Source organism: Chinchilla lanigera, unplaced genomic scaffold (genome assembly GCF_000276665.1).
Source record: "Chinchilla lanigera isolate Chin_1 unplaced genomic scaffold, ChiLan1.0 scaffold00003, whole genome shotgun sequence".
NCBI lineage: Eukaryota > Metazoa > Chordata > Mammalia > Rodentia > Chinchillidae > Chinchilla > Chinchilla lanigera.
In genome coordinates, this window is record NW_004955404.1 from 36556256 (window position 1) to 36575660 (window position 19405).

General features: G+C 31.9%; 1 protein-coding gene across 1 annotated transcript in view; it reads left to right on the forward strand.

Annotated features, from left to right (window-relative positions):
- Positions 1 to 19405, forward strand: part of Klhl1 (kelch-like family member 1) — a 392040-nt gene that overhangs the window by 251394 nt on the left and 121241 nt on the right. The window contains exon 6 of the mRNA XM_005374194.2: positions 8285 to 8471. Coding sequence (XP_005374251.1) covers positions 8285 to 8471 — 187 coding nt within the window. The remainder of the gene's footprint in view (positions 1 to 8284; positions 8472 to 19405) is intronic.

A 19405-nucleotide genomic window follows, 5' to 3' on the forward strand; every position in this document is an offset into this window, starting at 1 on the left:
AATATAGTGTATGAAGTTTTGTCACTCTGTTTTGAAAGTGAAATTGTTTTCATAGCTGTGATAGCCCAAGGATACAGTATTAGAAGATTTAGTGCTTTCTTTGGCCTAAAGTAAGTTTAAATTTGTTTTCTCTTTATTTGTTTCTTAAATCCCATTCTCATATTTTATGGATCACTATGACCAGATAAAACTTATAAATGTTGTTATTATGCTGCCTACAGATTCTGCTTGCTATGGTCCCATTAAAATTATGTCTTAATTAATGCAGTATTATGGCTTGAGATACAGATATTTACATAAAATTTATATATGCATGTATGAAAATACAGTACTAAAATATATTTTATTAAATTGTGCACAATAATAAAATGCATTTTAAATAAATATTTTCATATTTCTTGCTACTTATAATAAAGGAGTATGTTATAATATAAAAATGTGCTACTGTTAAGGAAATACTCCTGTATTTCCTTAATCATAATATTTTCACTATACAATTAAGTGTATCACTCTCATACTAATATTAGCTTTAAAAATTGATCCATAGTATTTTATTCTGTTTACTTATGATCAAAGGTGTATTTTCAGTGTAAAGGTCATTTTTATACATACATTGGTACAAAGAATCCTAAACAGTATTTTAGATAAAGAAGTTATTTTCTTGACACATTGCATAATTTTTTCAGAAAAGAAACAAAAATTTTTTTTTGAAATTGAGTAAAAAATGATTCATAATGTTTTCTCATTGGATGTCACAGAAATAATTCCAAATCTAGATTCTGGGGTAGTATGTTTCATGTTTATGGGAGGAATCTTTCAAATTACGGCCAGTGATATAGCTCAGTGGCAGAGCACCTACCTAGTAAACACAAGGTCCTGAGTTCCATCCTTGGTACCAAACAATTATGTTATTGCTATGAATTATTTTAGAGTCAAGATTTCAAAGTTATTTTGCAAGTATTGGAATAAAAAAACTATGTAAATATTTTTGGAAAACTGTCAGTTAATGGCTGCCTTTGTGGATGTGTACAAAATTCAAAATACTCATGAATTTTTCCACATTTTCCTAAACAGGGCTATTTTGAGCACATGGCAGAACTTACAAATCATAAACAATCAAGTTATTAGTGTTATAATAAGCACAGTGGCCCTTTAAAATAAATATTTTATTCACAGATGCATTTCTTTTTCTCTTAGCCAAAGCAAATTTAGTGCAAAAAGACAATAAAAGATTAAGAAAAGTAGAGAAAAACAGTATTGCTTTCAAGTGCATACTTATGAAGAATATACTAATCAACAACCCATGCCATTTTGCATAGCTATAATACAACTAACAAAATAACTGTCCAAAGTCCTATCTATGAATACCTAAACTGTTCTAATTTTTCATATCAGTCTGAAGGTGAAAACTGTTCATCTTTCATATCAGTATAGTCTGAATTCTATACCGAATATTTTCATAGACGTTTCTTAGCAGTGTAGTCTTCTGCAGCTACATGGTTATTCTGTGACTATCAGTCATTTCTAGGTTCAAAGAAAACTAAACAAGTGTAGAAAGAAAAAAAAAAAAAAAACAAGTGTAGAAAGAGATAAAATATGTTTGCTAAATGACTGAGTAGCTGCCAGATTTGTTAAGGAAGGAACACATTGCCTATAGCCAAGTACTATGATATATATACCATATTAATTCAAACATTTACACAAAAATAAAGAACATTAAAATATTTAATGAATTTGTATATGTATACAACAAGATTTTTTAAACATTTTACATGTTGTCACCATATTGAGAGAGTATTTTTTTCCCTCCAGGCTACTTAAACAGGTTATAAAAGATCTTAATAAAGGTGTTATTTTTCTTACAAAGGTGTTTCCCTGTAATTAGTGTAGTGTGCTGTATTTACAAGACAATTATAGTTTTAACCTTTTAGGTTTCTAATTTCTCTTAGATACACAACTTTCTCCTGTCCCAAGGATCAGGAAGCACTAATACTTGAAATCTGAATTTTTGGAACTTTACATTTTAAACCAATTAATTATTTTTCCAATTCACCTTCTGTAGGTTTGTGTTAGTGTTAAATTTTAACATAATATTCCAAAAGACAATTACTATTAAAAAAAAGAAAAGACAAGTACTGTTAGAAATTGTAGAAAAAGGTACTATATTATTATTTATTAAAAACAGTTCAAATTTTCTGATATACAGAAATGATATATATGAAATAAAACAATGAACACTTAGAATTTCAAGTTTATAATATCATTTCACATGTACATTAAAATTTTTTGTAGTATACCATCCCAAAATTTATATTCTCCATTTTTTTCCATTTACTACTTGATATAAATGGTTGTATGTTTTTGTTTTTTATCATACTAAAGCATGGAACAGAATGGCAATACAGGATATGTTCTCAGTTTACTTGCTTTTTTTTTGTTTTGGTTTATTTTGTTGTTGTTTTTTCTCCGGTACCGGAGAAAACTCACGACCTTGCTCTTGCCGGGCAGGCGCTTTTGCCACTGAGCTAAATCCCCAGCCCCTCAGTTTACTTGCTTTGATTCTCTGAGTATTACATTCAATTTGCAATTTCTTTATAACTATTATTTATGAAATCTGCTTGTTGTTGATTCCTTATAAGAATACAAAATAAGTCATTAATAAATGAGTAGACTTTATTATTCATTTTCCAGTACCTATACAGAGTCATAGTGTTTCCTTCACAGATTCATAGGTTTCTGGTTCTTGTTTGTCAACTGTGATGTTTGTGATTAAGCCAGCTAACCTACCAAACAAACAAACAAACAAATGACAATTTGTTGGTTCAATTGGTTTATCCAGAAAACCAACAACTCTTATAAGTAACTGACAGCAGGAAACAGTAGCACTCAAAAGCAGTTCATTATATTCTAGTCAAATTGTAAACAGGTATTGCATACTTAGGTAGGAAAATGAAAGAATGCTAGTGTCTTGTGGTACAGCCCTAATACTCAGTGTTATGGTATTTCAAAGTGGAATGTTTGTAAGGTAATTACAGCTAAATGAGGCCACGAGTTTGGAACACTCATGGTGAAATTAATACCCTTAGAGGGAGCAAGAGCTCTGATTGTCTCAACATGCGTGCACTGAGGGACTTCTACCTAAACATGCCAAGAAGTTGGCTGTCACAATAGCAAAACAGTGAAGGAGCCCTCATCAGAACTAAAAAAGGCATTGTAAGTGAGGCTAATTAATTTGTTAGTATTAAATAATAAAGAAGAATGAAGTTATCATTTTAAAACACTAGAATAATACAGATGAAAGTATCATGGAATGACTTCAGGCATCTCCATCTTGTGTTGTAATTCTTGGAAGCTGTCTGTTATGTTACTCTGTTTATAGGTCTTCTATGCATTCTGTCCCTCACAGTGTACTCTCTGATTATGGAAGATGTCTGAGAATTTTCATCTCCAATTTTCTAGGTGGAACAGAATTCTAAAAATTTAAAGTTGAATATGTCTCTCTTCAACTGAAATATATTGGCCCAAAAACCAAACTCTAAAATTTTATATAATGCTAATTATTAATAGTACCCTATGCTTTCCTTTGTATTGAATCATATTATATTTTTCTGAGTTATTTTCTAGAAGAGAAACTATTCTGAAATATTATTGATTTGCAAATAATTGAATAATTTTTTGAGGTAAAATGCACAACTAATACTTAAAGGTTAAGTTACTGGTATTTCTAAATGTAAAACTCTACAAATGGCAAGGATATTGAAAAAGTTTCAAAGGCTTTTTATTTGCAATAAACAAAAAATGTAACTACCAAAATGGTATTTGTATTTAGTACTGTAAAAGAAATTCCAATTGTAGATTATTATTGCACAAATATTTGCAGATAAACAAGAGCATATCTCTATTTTGGAATCATTAAACACCTTGACTTTTTGTTACATTTAACAATGAAGCTAACACAATAGCTTAGAGTTCTTAAAAACTGAAGCATATAAAAACATTATTTTTACTATCCTCTGTTTCATAAGGAGAATCAAATGTTATATTATTCTTGGGAAAGCTCAAGACAATATAAAGATACCTCAAGTTTAAAAGGCATTTTGTTATTTTTGAATTTGTGCTTGAATTTTAGATAAAATAAAATTATGTAGTCTTGTCAAAGTAAATAAATGAACACAAATTGTGGTAACGATAAAGAAGACAGATTTCCAAATAATATTTTAAAAATACAAAACAATATTAGACAACTCTTAGGAATAATCTAATTTCTTTTAAAATAATAAAATTTTTCAAAATGGTCAGAAGTGTGCCAATTTAAAATATTTTACACAATATTATATTTATAAAAAGAATAACATTATTAGCGGAGAAAACAACTTAGCCATTTTATAGAAGTAAAATAATATTTCATTTTTACATTGTATATCTTCCATATATGTTACATTTTGAAATATCTGATCTAAAATATCTTCTCCTTGTGTTTATACTTATGGACATGGAATAATTCATTTCCCTTTTAAATTTATTACTTGATAGTTATTATAATCCCAGGAATTTTCTTTTGTCTATTCTTGGATATTTTATTTCCACGAAGTTCCTGACTTTATATCATATTTAAGAAAATTTTGAAATGTGTATTATATATCTTTTCATCCATTTATTTAGACCTACGTAAATAGGAATCTACTCTATTAGATTAATGTCAACGGTTTTTTTAACTTTTATCATCAACATATATATTTTTATCAAATAAACTGTCTCTCTTAAAAAACAAACAAATCAATCTTGTATGAAAACTTTTTCTTTGAGTTTTTATTGTAATTTTAACATTTAACTAGAGTAAGCAATACTTTTTTAATCATAAGGAAAATTTTAAATAAGAAAACAAAGCCTGTCTATTTTTAATGAATATATATTTTTCTCATTTAACAAATTGTATAATTTAACCAATATTTACACACCTAGTGCATTCTACTCATTTATATCTATGTTTTGTAAAAAATTAAAAACATTAGAATTTTTTTTTTCTTTATTCCTATTTGCATATTTGAAACAGGGTCTCAGTATGGCTGGCCTTCAGCTCACTATCTAACCCAGTTGGCCTCGAACTCAGAGAGAGGTCATCTTCTTACTTCAAGCTCCTGAGTCCTGGGATTACAAGCATGTGTCTCCATGTCCAGTTTAGAAATATTTGAAAAACCATTGTTTTAACTTCTTCCTTAGAAATTGGAAAATTATAAAAGAATTTTCATTAATTTGTAACAATCTACTGCTTTAAAATTACCAAAAAAATGTAAGTCAACACGGAACGTTTGGATAGGTAGCATTTACAAGATTCACTCTTAGAACGTAACATTTTTTTCAATTTATGGGCTGGGATTATGGCTCAGTGGCACAAGCACCTGCCTAGCAAGTACAAGTTCCTTAGTTCAATTCCTAATACCAACAAAATAAAATTTTAAAAAATATTTATTTCAATTTAACAAGACAGATTTGTATTTTGATAAACTAAACTTTGAAAGAAGTACAATTTACTAGTCTATTAACTTTAACATGCAATATTTTAAGTGTAAAATATGAGAAATTAACTCTGCCTAATATTTGCTGTTGTTCTAACATATCTGCATGGTGATAAAACTAAGAACAAGACAAATCTTAGTATGAGCTAAAATTGGTATGTTTTCCAATTTTCCATTTTATGAGCTAAAATTGGTAAATTCATTATGGGGTGTTAAAATAATGAAAATATGAGATGAATTCATTTTAATCTGAATGATCTTTTACATTCATATGTCCAAATTTTAAAGCATTCAAAAATATTTATCTAAATCTTAACACTTTACACAAGCTCCCAGTTAAACATTATGCATTCTACTTTTCCAGGAAAATATTTTAAGTATTTATCTCTTTTATTTATTATCTTATCTGGATAAGATATTCCTACTATGTGCTCCAAATGAAATAATGGGTAATTTTTCTAATCAAGTAATACCAAATTTTCTCCAAAAATATGAAAAAGAAGGAAGAAAGAAAAGATTCATGAGAGCTAGTGTCCTTCCCCTCTCTCTATAGATAAATTGATATCTAAATTAAAATATATATATAAATTTATGTATGTGACTTTACAGCCATATGTAATTTAAGCACTATAAAGGAAAGGTTTAAATGAAAGAAAAACATATTTTGGTACACATGTTAGAAATAAGTATTTTCTTTTTTAATTAATAACAACATAACTAAAACGTAAAAAAAGTAGTCCCCTAAAAATTTCATTATAATTTTTCCATTTTATTCCATACTCTTTTCTGTTTAGTGTTCAGAATAAAAGCGAGTGGGAGTGCGGCTGAAGTCAGTATATAAGAAAGGAAATAGAGCCAAAAATGTACATAATTATCTTCACCTACATAATTCCAAAGCATGTGATAACTAATAACTACACTCCTTATTCAGAATTAGACCTAATTTCTCAGACTTAGACCTTATTTCTCATACATTTTTCCACGTGTTTTGTAGTTTTTTTGGCATTTACAGTCATAATTTAGAGAGGCTAAATATAATACAATGTTAAAATTATACTGTTAAGTCAATTATTGTTATTTGGCAGCATAGAGTTGTTTAGTAGTTCAGTAAATATTTAGGGACATGTATGTGTCATTTGTGATTAATACATAAGGTAAGGTCAGTGAGTAAAGTTAAGTTTTCTACCCAGTAGTATTTTCATATGAAAGATTTGCCAGTCACTAACAATACACAAGAATCCATAAAAGATAAAAAGTGTTTTACCCATTGTATCTTCCAGTAGGTTTGTTTTTCTGTTTTAATGTTAGATCTTTGATCCATTTTTATTTTAATATAGTACATGGTTAGAGATATGGTTTCAGTTTCGATATACTGCAAACAAATACCATTTTCCCAGCATCACTTGGTGTGTAGGCTATCTTTCTGCCAGTTTATGCGTTTGATCCCTTTGTCAAAAATCAAGTAGGTGAAGGTGTCTGGGGATATCTCTGCATCCTCTGTTCTGGTCCACTGATTCATATATCTGTTTTTGTTCCAGTACCATGCCATTTTCATCACTACTGCTTTACAGTATAGCTTGAAGTCAGATGTTGTAAGGTCTCCCAACAGCAAGAATCAATTAATGAGATTATACAAAACTTTTAGCTTCCATACAGCAAGAGAATCAATTAGTGGAGTGAAGAGTCAACCTGAAGAATGGGAAAAAAAAAATTTGCTTTCTAGTTCTCAGACAGAGGGCTGATATCTAGACTGTATAAGTGTCAAAAATATTACACCATCCATAGTAAACAGTTCATATTTGCATCAGATAATGTTTAGATTAATGGAGGTTATTCAGGTCCTGTGAGGGAATATCTTTACTCTATCTATTTCCCCATCTCCTCCTCTTCACCCCTTGCTCTTGGTCCCTTGGACATTTCCCATGTGCAAGATCATCCCCTTGTCTCCATCTAGCCTTATTTTATTATTCACTTCGTACTCTGTGTTGCTCAATGAGAGATACTATATAGTATTTAAGTTTGTGTGTCTGGTTTAATTTCACTTAACATATATTTCAGCTGCATCTATGTTGTTGAAGGTTAATTTGTTTTGTTTCCTTCAACAGACTTGTGTTGTCAACATAGGTAATTATAGTTAATTTACAAATAGTGTTTGCTAAGTGGAAAGGAAATGGAAAAATGTCCTATAGGAGTTACTTTTTTATTTTAAGGAGAAAAACATTAAAATATCAATGAAACAGAGTTTCAAAACAGATTAGTAGGAGAGTTGTAATAATTAATATACTGCATATTATTGTCTTCATAGTACTTATTCAGAATACAAGACATATGCATGGTATCTTGACCAAACAATATTAGCACAAACTTTTTTTTTCAAAATATTAAGAGAAAATAGCTGTATAACTATCTTTTTTTTTTTTTTTTTTTTGTGGTACTGGGGATCGAACTCACAACCTTGCACTTGCCAGGCAGGCGCTTATGCCACTGAGCTAAATCCCCAGCCCTTGTATAACTATCTTAACTCTCTTGGGTATAAATATTTTTTGTGTTTCTTATTTATGATAAATAATATTAAATCATCTGTTCCATATCTCCTTGAAGATGTGTATTTTATTGTATTTCTTTACTTTTCCAGAGAAGTTTACACTTGCTGTAATTTTCCCAATGTAATACCAATATCATAAGCTTAAACTTCCGATGTTAAGTGCTGATCTCTTATGCTCATTCACCTAACAAACATTATTAACAGTGATTTTTATTGTTCACAGATATTGGCTGACCTAGAAAACCATGCATTATTTAAGAATGATCTAGAATGTCAAAAGCTGATTCTGGAAGCAATGAAATATCATCTCTTGCCAGAAAGAAGAACTTTAATGCAAAGCCCAAGAACTAAACCCAGAAAATCTACAGTTGGAACTCTGTATGCAGTAGGAGGGATGGATAACAACAAAGGTGTGTGAATCCAGATCTGTATTAATACATCCATGATGTCAGACCATGACTTAGTTTTTATGTTTAATCTGTCTTCACCAACAGTACTACATAAATTGAGCTTTAAAAATTATGATTTAAGTTTAAGGGAAAAATTAAAGGGTCATTTTTTACTTCTCTGTAATTGCTATTTTTTCTCATTAATCATTGAACGATTTATTTCTTTTTGTGTGTGTGCTTTATATCCCAGCCTTCACAGAGAATCAAAGGGAAATTCAAAATGCTTATTTTGAAAGCAGAGGCTACATAATTTTTGACTAGACAATACTGAGAGCTGCATTTTGGTTCTAGGTAAAGGAAATGTAATGTGCCAGGTATATGATCATTGAGAATATGATCATGAGGAGACAAAAACTTTGAAAACTGAGAGCATCATACAGTAAAAAAAAAAATAAAATTATAAATGAGTATAATGGCATTAAAATCAGTAATTCATAAATTTATGTTTCCCAGTTTAATTCATCAGAAGAAAATAGTTTGTTTAAAAACTGGATATATACATTTAAAGAGTGTTCTTACTATTCTGCAGTTATTGGAAAAATCTCCATGAATAAGTGTTCCCTTTAGCCTTAATTACATGTCTTTATTTTCTTGATCAAGTCTAAAAGACAAATAATAAACAAAGTATAAATTCCATATGTTTGTGCTTATTGCTAGTATAATTAACCATAATATATTTCAATACATGTGTAAAACATAGTTGAGAAACATGGAGTATGGGCAAATATGTAAGTGCTTTCCAAAGAACTTTGTTACTTGAAAACCAAGCCAAAGCAGCAAAACTTACTATAAAGCGAGAAGTCAAAGTAACAGCTAAAGGAAAACAATTTATATAGTCAATAGAAAATGACATATATTCTAATTTTTAGCCTGCCATAAGGTATCCTATGGTTATTAGATGGTTTATATAGTTTAGGGGTTTTTTTTAAAGCTCAATTGGTATTTACTAGAAAGTTGATTTCAAGTAATTATTACATTAGATTACTCATATTAACTCATGATAATGGAACAAAGAGAATTTTAAAAGCAAGAGGGCATGTACAGCTACCTAGCAAATCAAGACTGTGAAATGGCCAAATGTTTCTGACTTCATGAGGTCAGTTATTGTACTTGTACTAGTATGGTACTGGATAAGGGAAGATGGTAATCATTACAGTGTTTTTAAAGTACTAATACCCTCCAAAATTTAAACCAAACTGCAGTTCAGCCATCTGAGTACGTTTCTTTCTAAAAAAAAAAAAAAAAAAAACCTGGATATCTGATGGTTAACTTTATGTATAATTTGCCTGAGTTAAGGGATAGTAAGATATTTTTAAGACATTATTTCTTAGTATACCACTGAGAGAGTTTGTTTCTATAAGAGATTAGAATTTGAATCAGTAGAAAAAGGAGAATATAATATCATTTTCACCAACAGGTGATCATCTCCCAAACACTTAAGGGCCTGGATGAAACATAAAGGCAGAGAAAGGGAGAATTCACTCTCTTTTCTGGAGGTGGACATCCATCCTCTCCAGCCTTAGCCTTTCACGGCTACAGAATTCAGGTTCTGCAAGTTGCCAGAAGCCTGCAGGCCTTCTAATGAGATGTACTCCCCTAACTCCTCCGGTTGCCAGGCTTTCGGCCTCCGTTGCTGGCTTTCCTGGTTTATCAGCAGCAGACTGAGGATGGTGGGACCTCTCTCCTTCATAACCTCAGGAGCCAATTCTCACAGTAGTTCTCTCTTTTATATCTATGTATCCCACTGGCTCTTTCTCGCTGGAGAATTCTGAATGATTGTCTCTAAATACAGACTAAATTGGAAGTATATTTCAATTTTTTCATATGCAAAGTTTTCAAGATAGTTTCTTTATAATAATGTTGTTAATCATCAGTCACTATTACTGTTTTCTGCTTCCTTTGCTTAGAAATATATTACGTGAATGACAATTTTGAGAAACCTGTGAATTCAATTTGAAATGAATATCATTCTTGAAATAATGCAGCTTCTCATACTTTCTTAACAAATTACGAGAACTCCTGAGAAAGGTAACATTGCTTCAACAATGAGTTTAGGTTTTGCTTAGTAGAACTGAGTTGAGGTCATTGTCTTTGAATAATTGATTGATTGATTCATTTATTCATTAAAGAAAATTCATTTACTACTTACTCTGTGCCATAACACTGGCTTTAGGAACTTGAACTTTTTATTCAACTTAAGAGCTGCAATTATTACAGTTATCAAATAAAATCAAGGCAAACTTCAAATACACAAAATAAAACAGTTATCAGATTAGTTATATATGCCTTTTTAAGAAACAGGGAAATGATGTAAAATCTGTTTTGCACTCCTTCCTTTTCTCTTTCTCCATGCCTAACTTCCTAAAACGAAAGAGCATTTTTAAAGTGTTTAAAGTCAAAGCAAAATGCTTTAAATTTGCTTTCTTAATTTCGTGAAACAGAAAATGAGAATCTAACAGTGAAACAGTTCAAAAATTAAGCTGAAAAGCCAAAACATTTAGTCTTGCTAAGGAAACAGAACTATTGACCTGTATCTATATTGGTTTTGTGAGATTATGAAATGCCAAATAAAAGCACCATGTAATACAATTATCCACATTTTAAAATAAAAATATTTAAATTAATCTTTTAATCTGTTAATTTTATCTTTTCATCTGATTCTCAAGGACTCTAAATAAATATAATAATCCAAGTCTCAGATTTCATTAAATATGGTTTTTACAATTACCTAACTTCAAGGTCAATTGAGTGCCATTTGTAAAAGCAAGAACACCATTCTCCACAAATATGTCTCTATGAGATCAATTAAATTTTCAGATGATAGTGTTTGGGTTTCTTTCTTTTTCTTTTTAGTACGAGGATTCAAACTCAGGTCCTTGCTCTTGCCAGGCAGGCGCTTGTGCCACTCAGCTACATCCCTGGCCCCACATGATAGTATTCTGTGGTGAAAAGCGAAATAAATATACTGACTGGATATGAAAAAATAAATTGCTATTAGCAAAATGCTACTCTGCCATTATATAAACAAAGGAAATGATTATTTTGAACGTTTACCTGTTTAAAATTTAGTCTTATTGGATTTCCTAGAATATTTAAAGCTTGAAAATGTTCTTTCTGAAGTATTTTTCAATTATTTAATTGCAAGAATATTAAAGTAGGAATTTGCTTTAATGTAATATATATTCATCTACATATAATTAATAATTTTAATTATTTCAGTAATGCCAGTGATATCTTCAGTAGTGAATTTTGCAATTTTGATACTTTTGTTAGAGCATAAAGTAATATTAGACTGTAATTTTTTGTGTTAAAATATTAGCAAGAATATGAATTTCTCCAATCTTTCAAACAGAAAAATTCATTAGGAATTTTGAATCTTTTTCCTTTGAGATTTTTAATTCCAATTTAATTATTATTGCTTTTATTCAGTAAACATTTATAGATATGTGAATACAGGGAAATTTTAAAAAGATATTTCTTACTAAATAAGAAATGAAGCAGAAGACAAGGCTATTCGAGGAAGTCTTCAAGAATTTTTACCACATCATAGTAGTACAGAAATTGCTCCTTAGAGATGGGCTACAATTTAGATGAAAATCTATAGTTCAACACCAAGCCTCAGAGAAACTATTCTTGCAGGAAGTTCTGAGGGATTTAAAAGTGAGTTAAAACATTTTCAAGGTAATTGCATTATGCTTTTACTGCTTGCAACAACTTATTGTGTTATCTGTAAAGTTAAGATTTTTATCCCCAAATTGTATTTTCTTATCTTAAAAGGCAATGAGGCAAAGGGAATAGTCATGCCAAAATAAAACTTTAAAAAGTAAGAGAAAACAAAATTAAAAAGCATACAGCAAAAATTTAGAATTCACTATGCCTGAGTAATTTAGAGATCTTTATAATACACAGCATAGGGGCTGGGGATTTAGCTCAGAGGCAAAAGCACCTGCCTGGCATGCGCAATGTCGTGAGTTCGGTTCCCGGTACCGGAGAAAAACCAAAAAAAAAAAAAAAAAAAAAAAAAAATACACAGTGTAGTCTTTTGGAATTATTTATATGTTTCTGAAGTTCCTTGTAAAGGGCAGGGTGATCATTTCACTGGGTTTTTCTTCAGTTCCCTAATTAGAGATGCTATCTGATGAGGTTGAAAAAAATACAGTGAGTAACCCCATGCAGTGTTCTGCAGATATTATGCAAATCGAGAACACTATGTAGTCCTGTCTTCTTCCCGTCACCTACACCTCTATTCATAAATGACACGTGTCATTGCCACATCTTTGTGAGTCAGGCTCTGCATTAAGAATAGCTGGTACAGAGTGATGAATATCATGAGTATGATCCCAGTCTTATAGAGCTATCACCTTTATTTGAGAAAGCAAACAGGAAAATATTTAAAATAAATATTACTAGAGAAGAATTGCAAATACAACAAATACCAAAATTAGTCCAGTTTAGAAAAATAGAGGAAGGCAAATAAGTGCTTTCCAGTGTTTCATTTCCAGAGAAAAATCTAAAGCATTACTCAGAATTAGTTTAAAAAATTACTAGAGTGGGAAATCAATGTTGGTAGGGACCTTAGGTATGTCAAATATGAAGGTATATAACTTGAGGAGTGTGACTTTTTCAAGGAATGGGGAGAAATCCAATATTGCTAGAATATAAGCAGTAAGGAAAAGAATATATCTTAAAGTTGAGAAAAAAAACTGACATTAGCAGTTAACTTCACAGATTCTATTCTGATGCTCAAGAATAGACATCCTGAAAGGTGGTGAAGTTCTTATGAAGAATGCCATCCTCGGAACTAGATTGTTGCCCATGCAAGCATAGTGATCTCACTGTAAAGTCTCTCATCCCTTCCTTCTGAGCATCATATTCCACTTCTGTAAAAAGAAAGCGACTAAGGGCTGGGGATTTAGCTCAGCGGCAAAGCGCCTGCCTGGCAAGCGCAAGGTCGTGAGTTCCGTTCCCGGTACTGGAGAAAAAAAAAAAAGTGACTAAATGTGATAGAGTACATAGAACACCAGACCAATACTACAAAGCCTTCCAACATGGTTGGTACATAAGAGACAATGAGAGAATTCAGCAGAAACTTAGATTGAACTTTCTAAATAAATAAAACAAGGACAATGAGTCTAGGAACTCTAGCAGCATCAGGCTGTGGTGGAGCAGGGGATAAGATGGTAAGATATTCATGTAATGTTGAAATCAATAAATAAGATTATATATAAAGAGGTACGAATTCAAACTGGTCATTTCCTTTGTTCCATTAAGGTACAGTGTTATGATTTGTGTCTCGGTGTCCACAGAAAACCACATGCAGTTATGGGGCTGGCTTTTAGAATTTATGATTGATTCATGGGTGTGAGTGCTACACCACCTGGGGCAGGTAGTTTGCGTACCAGTGTAAGGGAGGGAAAGAGGCTGCCTGCCACTCCTCCTCCCCTTTTGCTGTTGTTGCTTTTGCTGTCTTCTACCCTCATGAACTGTTGCCCTGTGCCATGTGCCACTCTGCCTTGGAGCCAGCCAAGTATAGACTGAAATCTCCACAGACTGTGAGCTAAATAAACCTCTCCTTCTTTAATTCTGAGTATCAGGTATTTTTGTCTCAGCAACAAGAGAAAAGTAACCAAGACACACAGTGGCATGTTGCTAATATTAATTTATTAAAAAGTTCTGTCAAAGGGGCTAGGGATTTAGCTCAGCGGCAAAGCGCCTGCCTGGCAAGCGCAAGGTCGTGAGTTCGGTTCCTGGTACCGGAGGAAAAAAAAAAAAAAAAGTTCTGTCAAGATTTTTTCCTATCACAAAATAATAGTATGCTGTATAACATTTTTTGCTTGTGAACTATGATGCTTTTGCTTTACAAATGATGCTCATTTGAAAGGAAAAAAAAAATATATATATATATATAATATTTCTATTTCCCAGGCCTTGGTACTACTGGGAGGTGGTGAAAACTTTAGGAAATGAGTCTTCCAGGTGTGTCTTTGAAGATGATCAGAGCCTAGGTCACTGTTGTCTTTTTGTTTCCCAGTGGACAGAAAGTGACAGGCCTCCTGTGCCATGTACTCCACAATGATATCTGTGACAGCACAAGCGTAAAGTGATAGAGGCCAGCGAGCATGGACTAAAACCTCTGAAACCATGTCCAAAATAAATACTCCTTCCTTCAAATTGTCATAGTTTGTGCCAGTAATGTAAAACTCACTAACACAGAAAGCATGCTTTAATATACTGTGGTAATTAAAAAGGACTGCAAAACAAACTGTGGGAACCAAGCATGGTGGTGCATGCCTGCAGTCTCAGCACTCTGAGAGAAAGACAGGAGAATTGAAAATCTGAGTCCAGCCTGAACTACTTAGGGTGATAGCATCACTGTAAGTCAAAATTAAAAATTAAAAAAAAAAGAGAAGGGCAGGGGGGAAGTTCAGTGCATTAAATGCTAAAATAAATAAATAAATAAATGCAGTAATTTCTTGCATATTTTAAGAAGTAAACATAATTAATGTATTTATTTGTATTTGTTCCAATATGTTAAAATATAAGGGGAAATACAAAAGTATATATAGTTAGTAAAAGGCAATAAGTAAAAAACTCTTTTTTGTAACAACTTCCCAGAAATGATGTTAGCAATTGAAATCAATTCCAGCATAAAGATATGCAGTAAAATGCATAACAATTATGCAACTGTTTCAGTAGAAAATGTATTATGTATCACACAAGAATTGTCATGTATCCTTATAAAGTTAGATTTAAGGTACAATATTAACAGTTCATTCATTGCTTGAATAATGGGTAATTCATATAAGCAATTAGGTAAAATTTACTAAAATACTTATTTCAAATACTTCAAAACATACATTTGATCTATTCCCTGATGTCCACAGATCACTAGACAACTACTATAATCATAGCAATTGTATGCTTTTATACTCCTTTCATACCCATCATTGAATTGGTGAAGATAACATTATCTTCATTCTAATTATGACAATATAATGAAGCATAGGAAACATAAAACAGCATAGATAAGAAAAGATAAAGCAATTATTATCTCAGAATGTAAATATTGTCTTTGTTGTTATATTTATATGTAAATATAAATATTTATATGTGTGTACATAGTTAATATATACAGTACTATAACTATATACTTACACATATTAATTTATCTTATGTTTAGCTGATATCATCTTATTGGTATTAAATCCATATCTAACAAAGATATATATACATATAGCCATACTTCAAGTTAGTTTTGTAACTTTTATTTATCAGCTTTATTCTCTGTGTGAATTTTTATATCTTATGAAATTATTAAAAGATATTTCAAACACTATATTAATTCATATCCACATGAAATGTTACAGTTTATTTAAACTTGACTCTAAATACTCACTTTGGTGCAATTCCAGTCTTTTGTTTTACCCAACGTTGCTACAGTATCTCCGAATAGGAATATTGGAATGAGTCTTCTGGGGGAAAAAAGAAATTAGTGGGCAGGGAGATAATCCTTTTGTGAAAATATGCATTGGACTTTTTATACTGTTGCTAAATTATACATAGTAGCATTTTCACTACCTTATCAAAAACATTGTCTTAAAATATCTTTTCTGTATGAATATTTCCTAACATAAATTAGAAGGAATTGTTCAATAAAATCAGAAGTTCTTTTCATTACATTTATATTTCCTTTCCTCTGGGTGAGACTGAGTATTTTTACATTTTAATATATTTAATCACACAGATGGTTATGAATAGTGATGACTTGATTCTTTTTGTATAGTTATTACACATTATTTTACTTTATCTAATATGTTGGCACATGATAGAGCATCAAGTTCAATGGGAAAAGAATGGACTCTCTTGTCATTTTGTTTTAGTTTAAAATTTAAAAAAATTAATGTTTTAGCAGGTTGCAGTAAAACATGTAGTAAATAGAATGACAAGCCTGAAAATTTTGAAAGAATGATGAGCGATGTTTAAGAAAACATACAGGTACTCTGTAACATTGGTTCTCTGAAGTAGAATTTGCTTTCCTTAGGCAGACACTCAGAGTAAAGGAGAATCAACTTCTTCCAGACAAATTAGATAATTTGAGGCTAAAATGTAGCATTGTTAAGGGCTCCTCTTGTTTTGCTCTCAGCATTTGCAGCGGGGTCTCTGATCCTGGATGGGCTCTGCGTCCTGTGTTAATTTCACCTCTGCAAAACTAGCTCCATTAAGTTCTATGATAGAAATACGTTTGAGAATTATTCATAAGCTAATGCTAGAGTTTTATCTTACATTTTCTAATTGGGCTTATGTATTTTACCATCACAACCTGCCGGATAAGACAGTCAGTCATGCCCTGCAGCCTCCCCACTCCCTTGCTGCCAGAACTGCAATTTGTGTCTCTTCTGCCCCGGGAGGCTGCCCAGAGGCCACCGCCAGCACACAATGCTGAAGCGCCCAGCCTGGGCTTCTTTTGAATCAGCCATCCCCCAAGGGGGAAAGGGCAGACAGTGCTGAGCTCATTTCCATTCATATCCTTTCTTTCTGAGGCTCTGACCTCTTGGGTGTTAGCTGTCATTTGTAGTCTCAAATTTCTTGAAAGAAATAATTTTGTGTATTGAAAACTGAAGCTTCTTAGTAACTCTTATGGGGATACTTTGTCTAATGCAACATCATCTATCACAGTTAAAAGCAGAGACTCCTGTGCATTTTTAAACACAATTTCTGTATCTGAACCTTCAGGGATTTTTTTTCAGATTTGTGTGATCAGTTTTGATATTCTTACCTGCTTATTTTTCTAACACGTATTGCTTCTTAATGATAGTCATCCCTTCATATCTGCAGGTTCCAAGATCCCCCCAATCTCAAAACCCATGGATGCTCAAATACCTTATGTGAAATAATGACAAAAATAATTGTTCCTCATGCTTTCAGTATAGGTGCAATATTTTCCCCTGATATTTTCCATCCATAGTTAGTCAAATCCATGAATGCGGCAGCCACAAAGCATGGAGTGTTGAATATATTTCACATTTTTATTTTGCATCCTCTGGGTAACATTTCCAGCATCTAAAAGCCTAGAGGTATAAAACTACTGTTTTGGGTTTTCTTTTTTTTTTTTTTCTAATAAGTCCTTCATGTTATTTCTCTTCCTTCTGTATTGAGCAAGATTATTATGAAGTCAAAGTTATTTCCTTTCATTTGTGGGCCTTTGGGGGATGTATTCCAAATGCTTTCCTCTAATGAAGGGTCAGTCTGCCTTAGCCAAGAGCTTGCATTCAGATCCGGTTCATTTTCTTCAGTGACCTAGGATTGAGACAGTGTCTCTGGATTCTTCTTCCCTGCTTGTGTTAGCCCCAGGGCTCCAGGCCAGTAACGTATCTGCCCTCAGGAAGTACTGGCTTCCACATTTCTTTAGTTCTTTCCCAGGTCTCCCCTCACTGTATTTTCAGTTATTTTGCTGTCCCCTTAAAGGTTCCTCTTGTTCTCCCTTAGTCTTATTACAGTGGCCATGAATATGTCAGAAAGCCAGAGAAAACAATTTTGTATGTTTTTAAGTATTTATAACAAATTTTTATGATAAAGTTTGAGGTACTAATTATGTTTAACCTGACTATTATTCAATGAATAAATATATCAAAATATCACTGGTAATCAGGCATGGTGGCACATGCCTGTGATGACAGTTGTCAGAGTCTGAATGAGGAGGATCACTGTGAGTTCTAGGTGAGCCTGGGTTTTATACAGAGCTCATAGCCAATTTGAACTATGTAGTGAAAAAGTATCTCAAAACAAACAAACAAACACTCAAAAATCACTGGTTAGCTACCTATGTTAGCTTTCTGTTGCTGCAAAAAAACAAAACAAAACACCTGAGCCAACTTACAAAGAGAACCAGCTTCTTTTAGCTCACGATTTCAGAGGTTTCAGTCCATGGTGATTAGCCCTGGTGGGTGGTACAGTAAGTACATCACGGAAAGACTGATTGGAAGAGGAGGTCTGATTAGCTTATGGTGACCAGCAAGAAGAGAGAAGTAGTGCTGTGGGCCCAAAATCCACACATGTACATTGCAGTAACGTACGTAGATGTATGTAGTCTAGCTCCTTCTACTCTCCTTTCTTCTGTTTGTTTTATTTAAAATACTTTGATTCTGAATCTTCAGCAATCACACCAACCCAGTCAAAATAAACATAGCTGGTTTAGGTTACTTTTTTTTTTTTAATTTTTTTTTATTTATTTTTTTATTTTAAGGATAAAAGGAGGGAAACATTAACAGACATACAACATTTTACAACATATCACAAGCACAATACAGACAATACAGAGTTACAAACAAAGTGGTAGGGAATTAACAATGGTGGTTGTATTACATATTGATATCTTCAAAGTGGCTTCTCATGAAAACAGATATAGACGTTTAGGTTACTTTTATAAATATGCTATTATAAAAATGTGAATGCATAAGAAGTCAAACTCATGTGTGGAGCATCCATATACTCATCTACATTATATTTCTATTCTTCTGCTACTTTTATCACATGCTTATCCATCCTCTCTCCATCTATCATTTTCCATGTTTTTTAAAGTTGTGGACATGAATGCATTTCTTTCTCATCATGTCAACGTGTATATTATTAACTAGATTTCCAAGTGTTTCTGTGACTTTTGCCAAATATTATCTTTAATAAAATCCACACATTTTTATGTTCCTTAAGTGAATTATGACAAATACATTCACCCACGAAAGGCATTATCATTTCCATGCAGAGCACTGCCATTACCTCATATAGTTTTCTCGTATCTTCCACAGTTGATCATCCCTTCCACTTCAAACATTACCGGTCCTTTGAATTTCAAAAATTAAATTGTCTATTATGGAATTTCATAAGAATGGAAGTACACA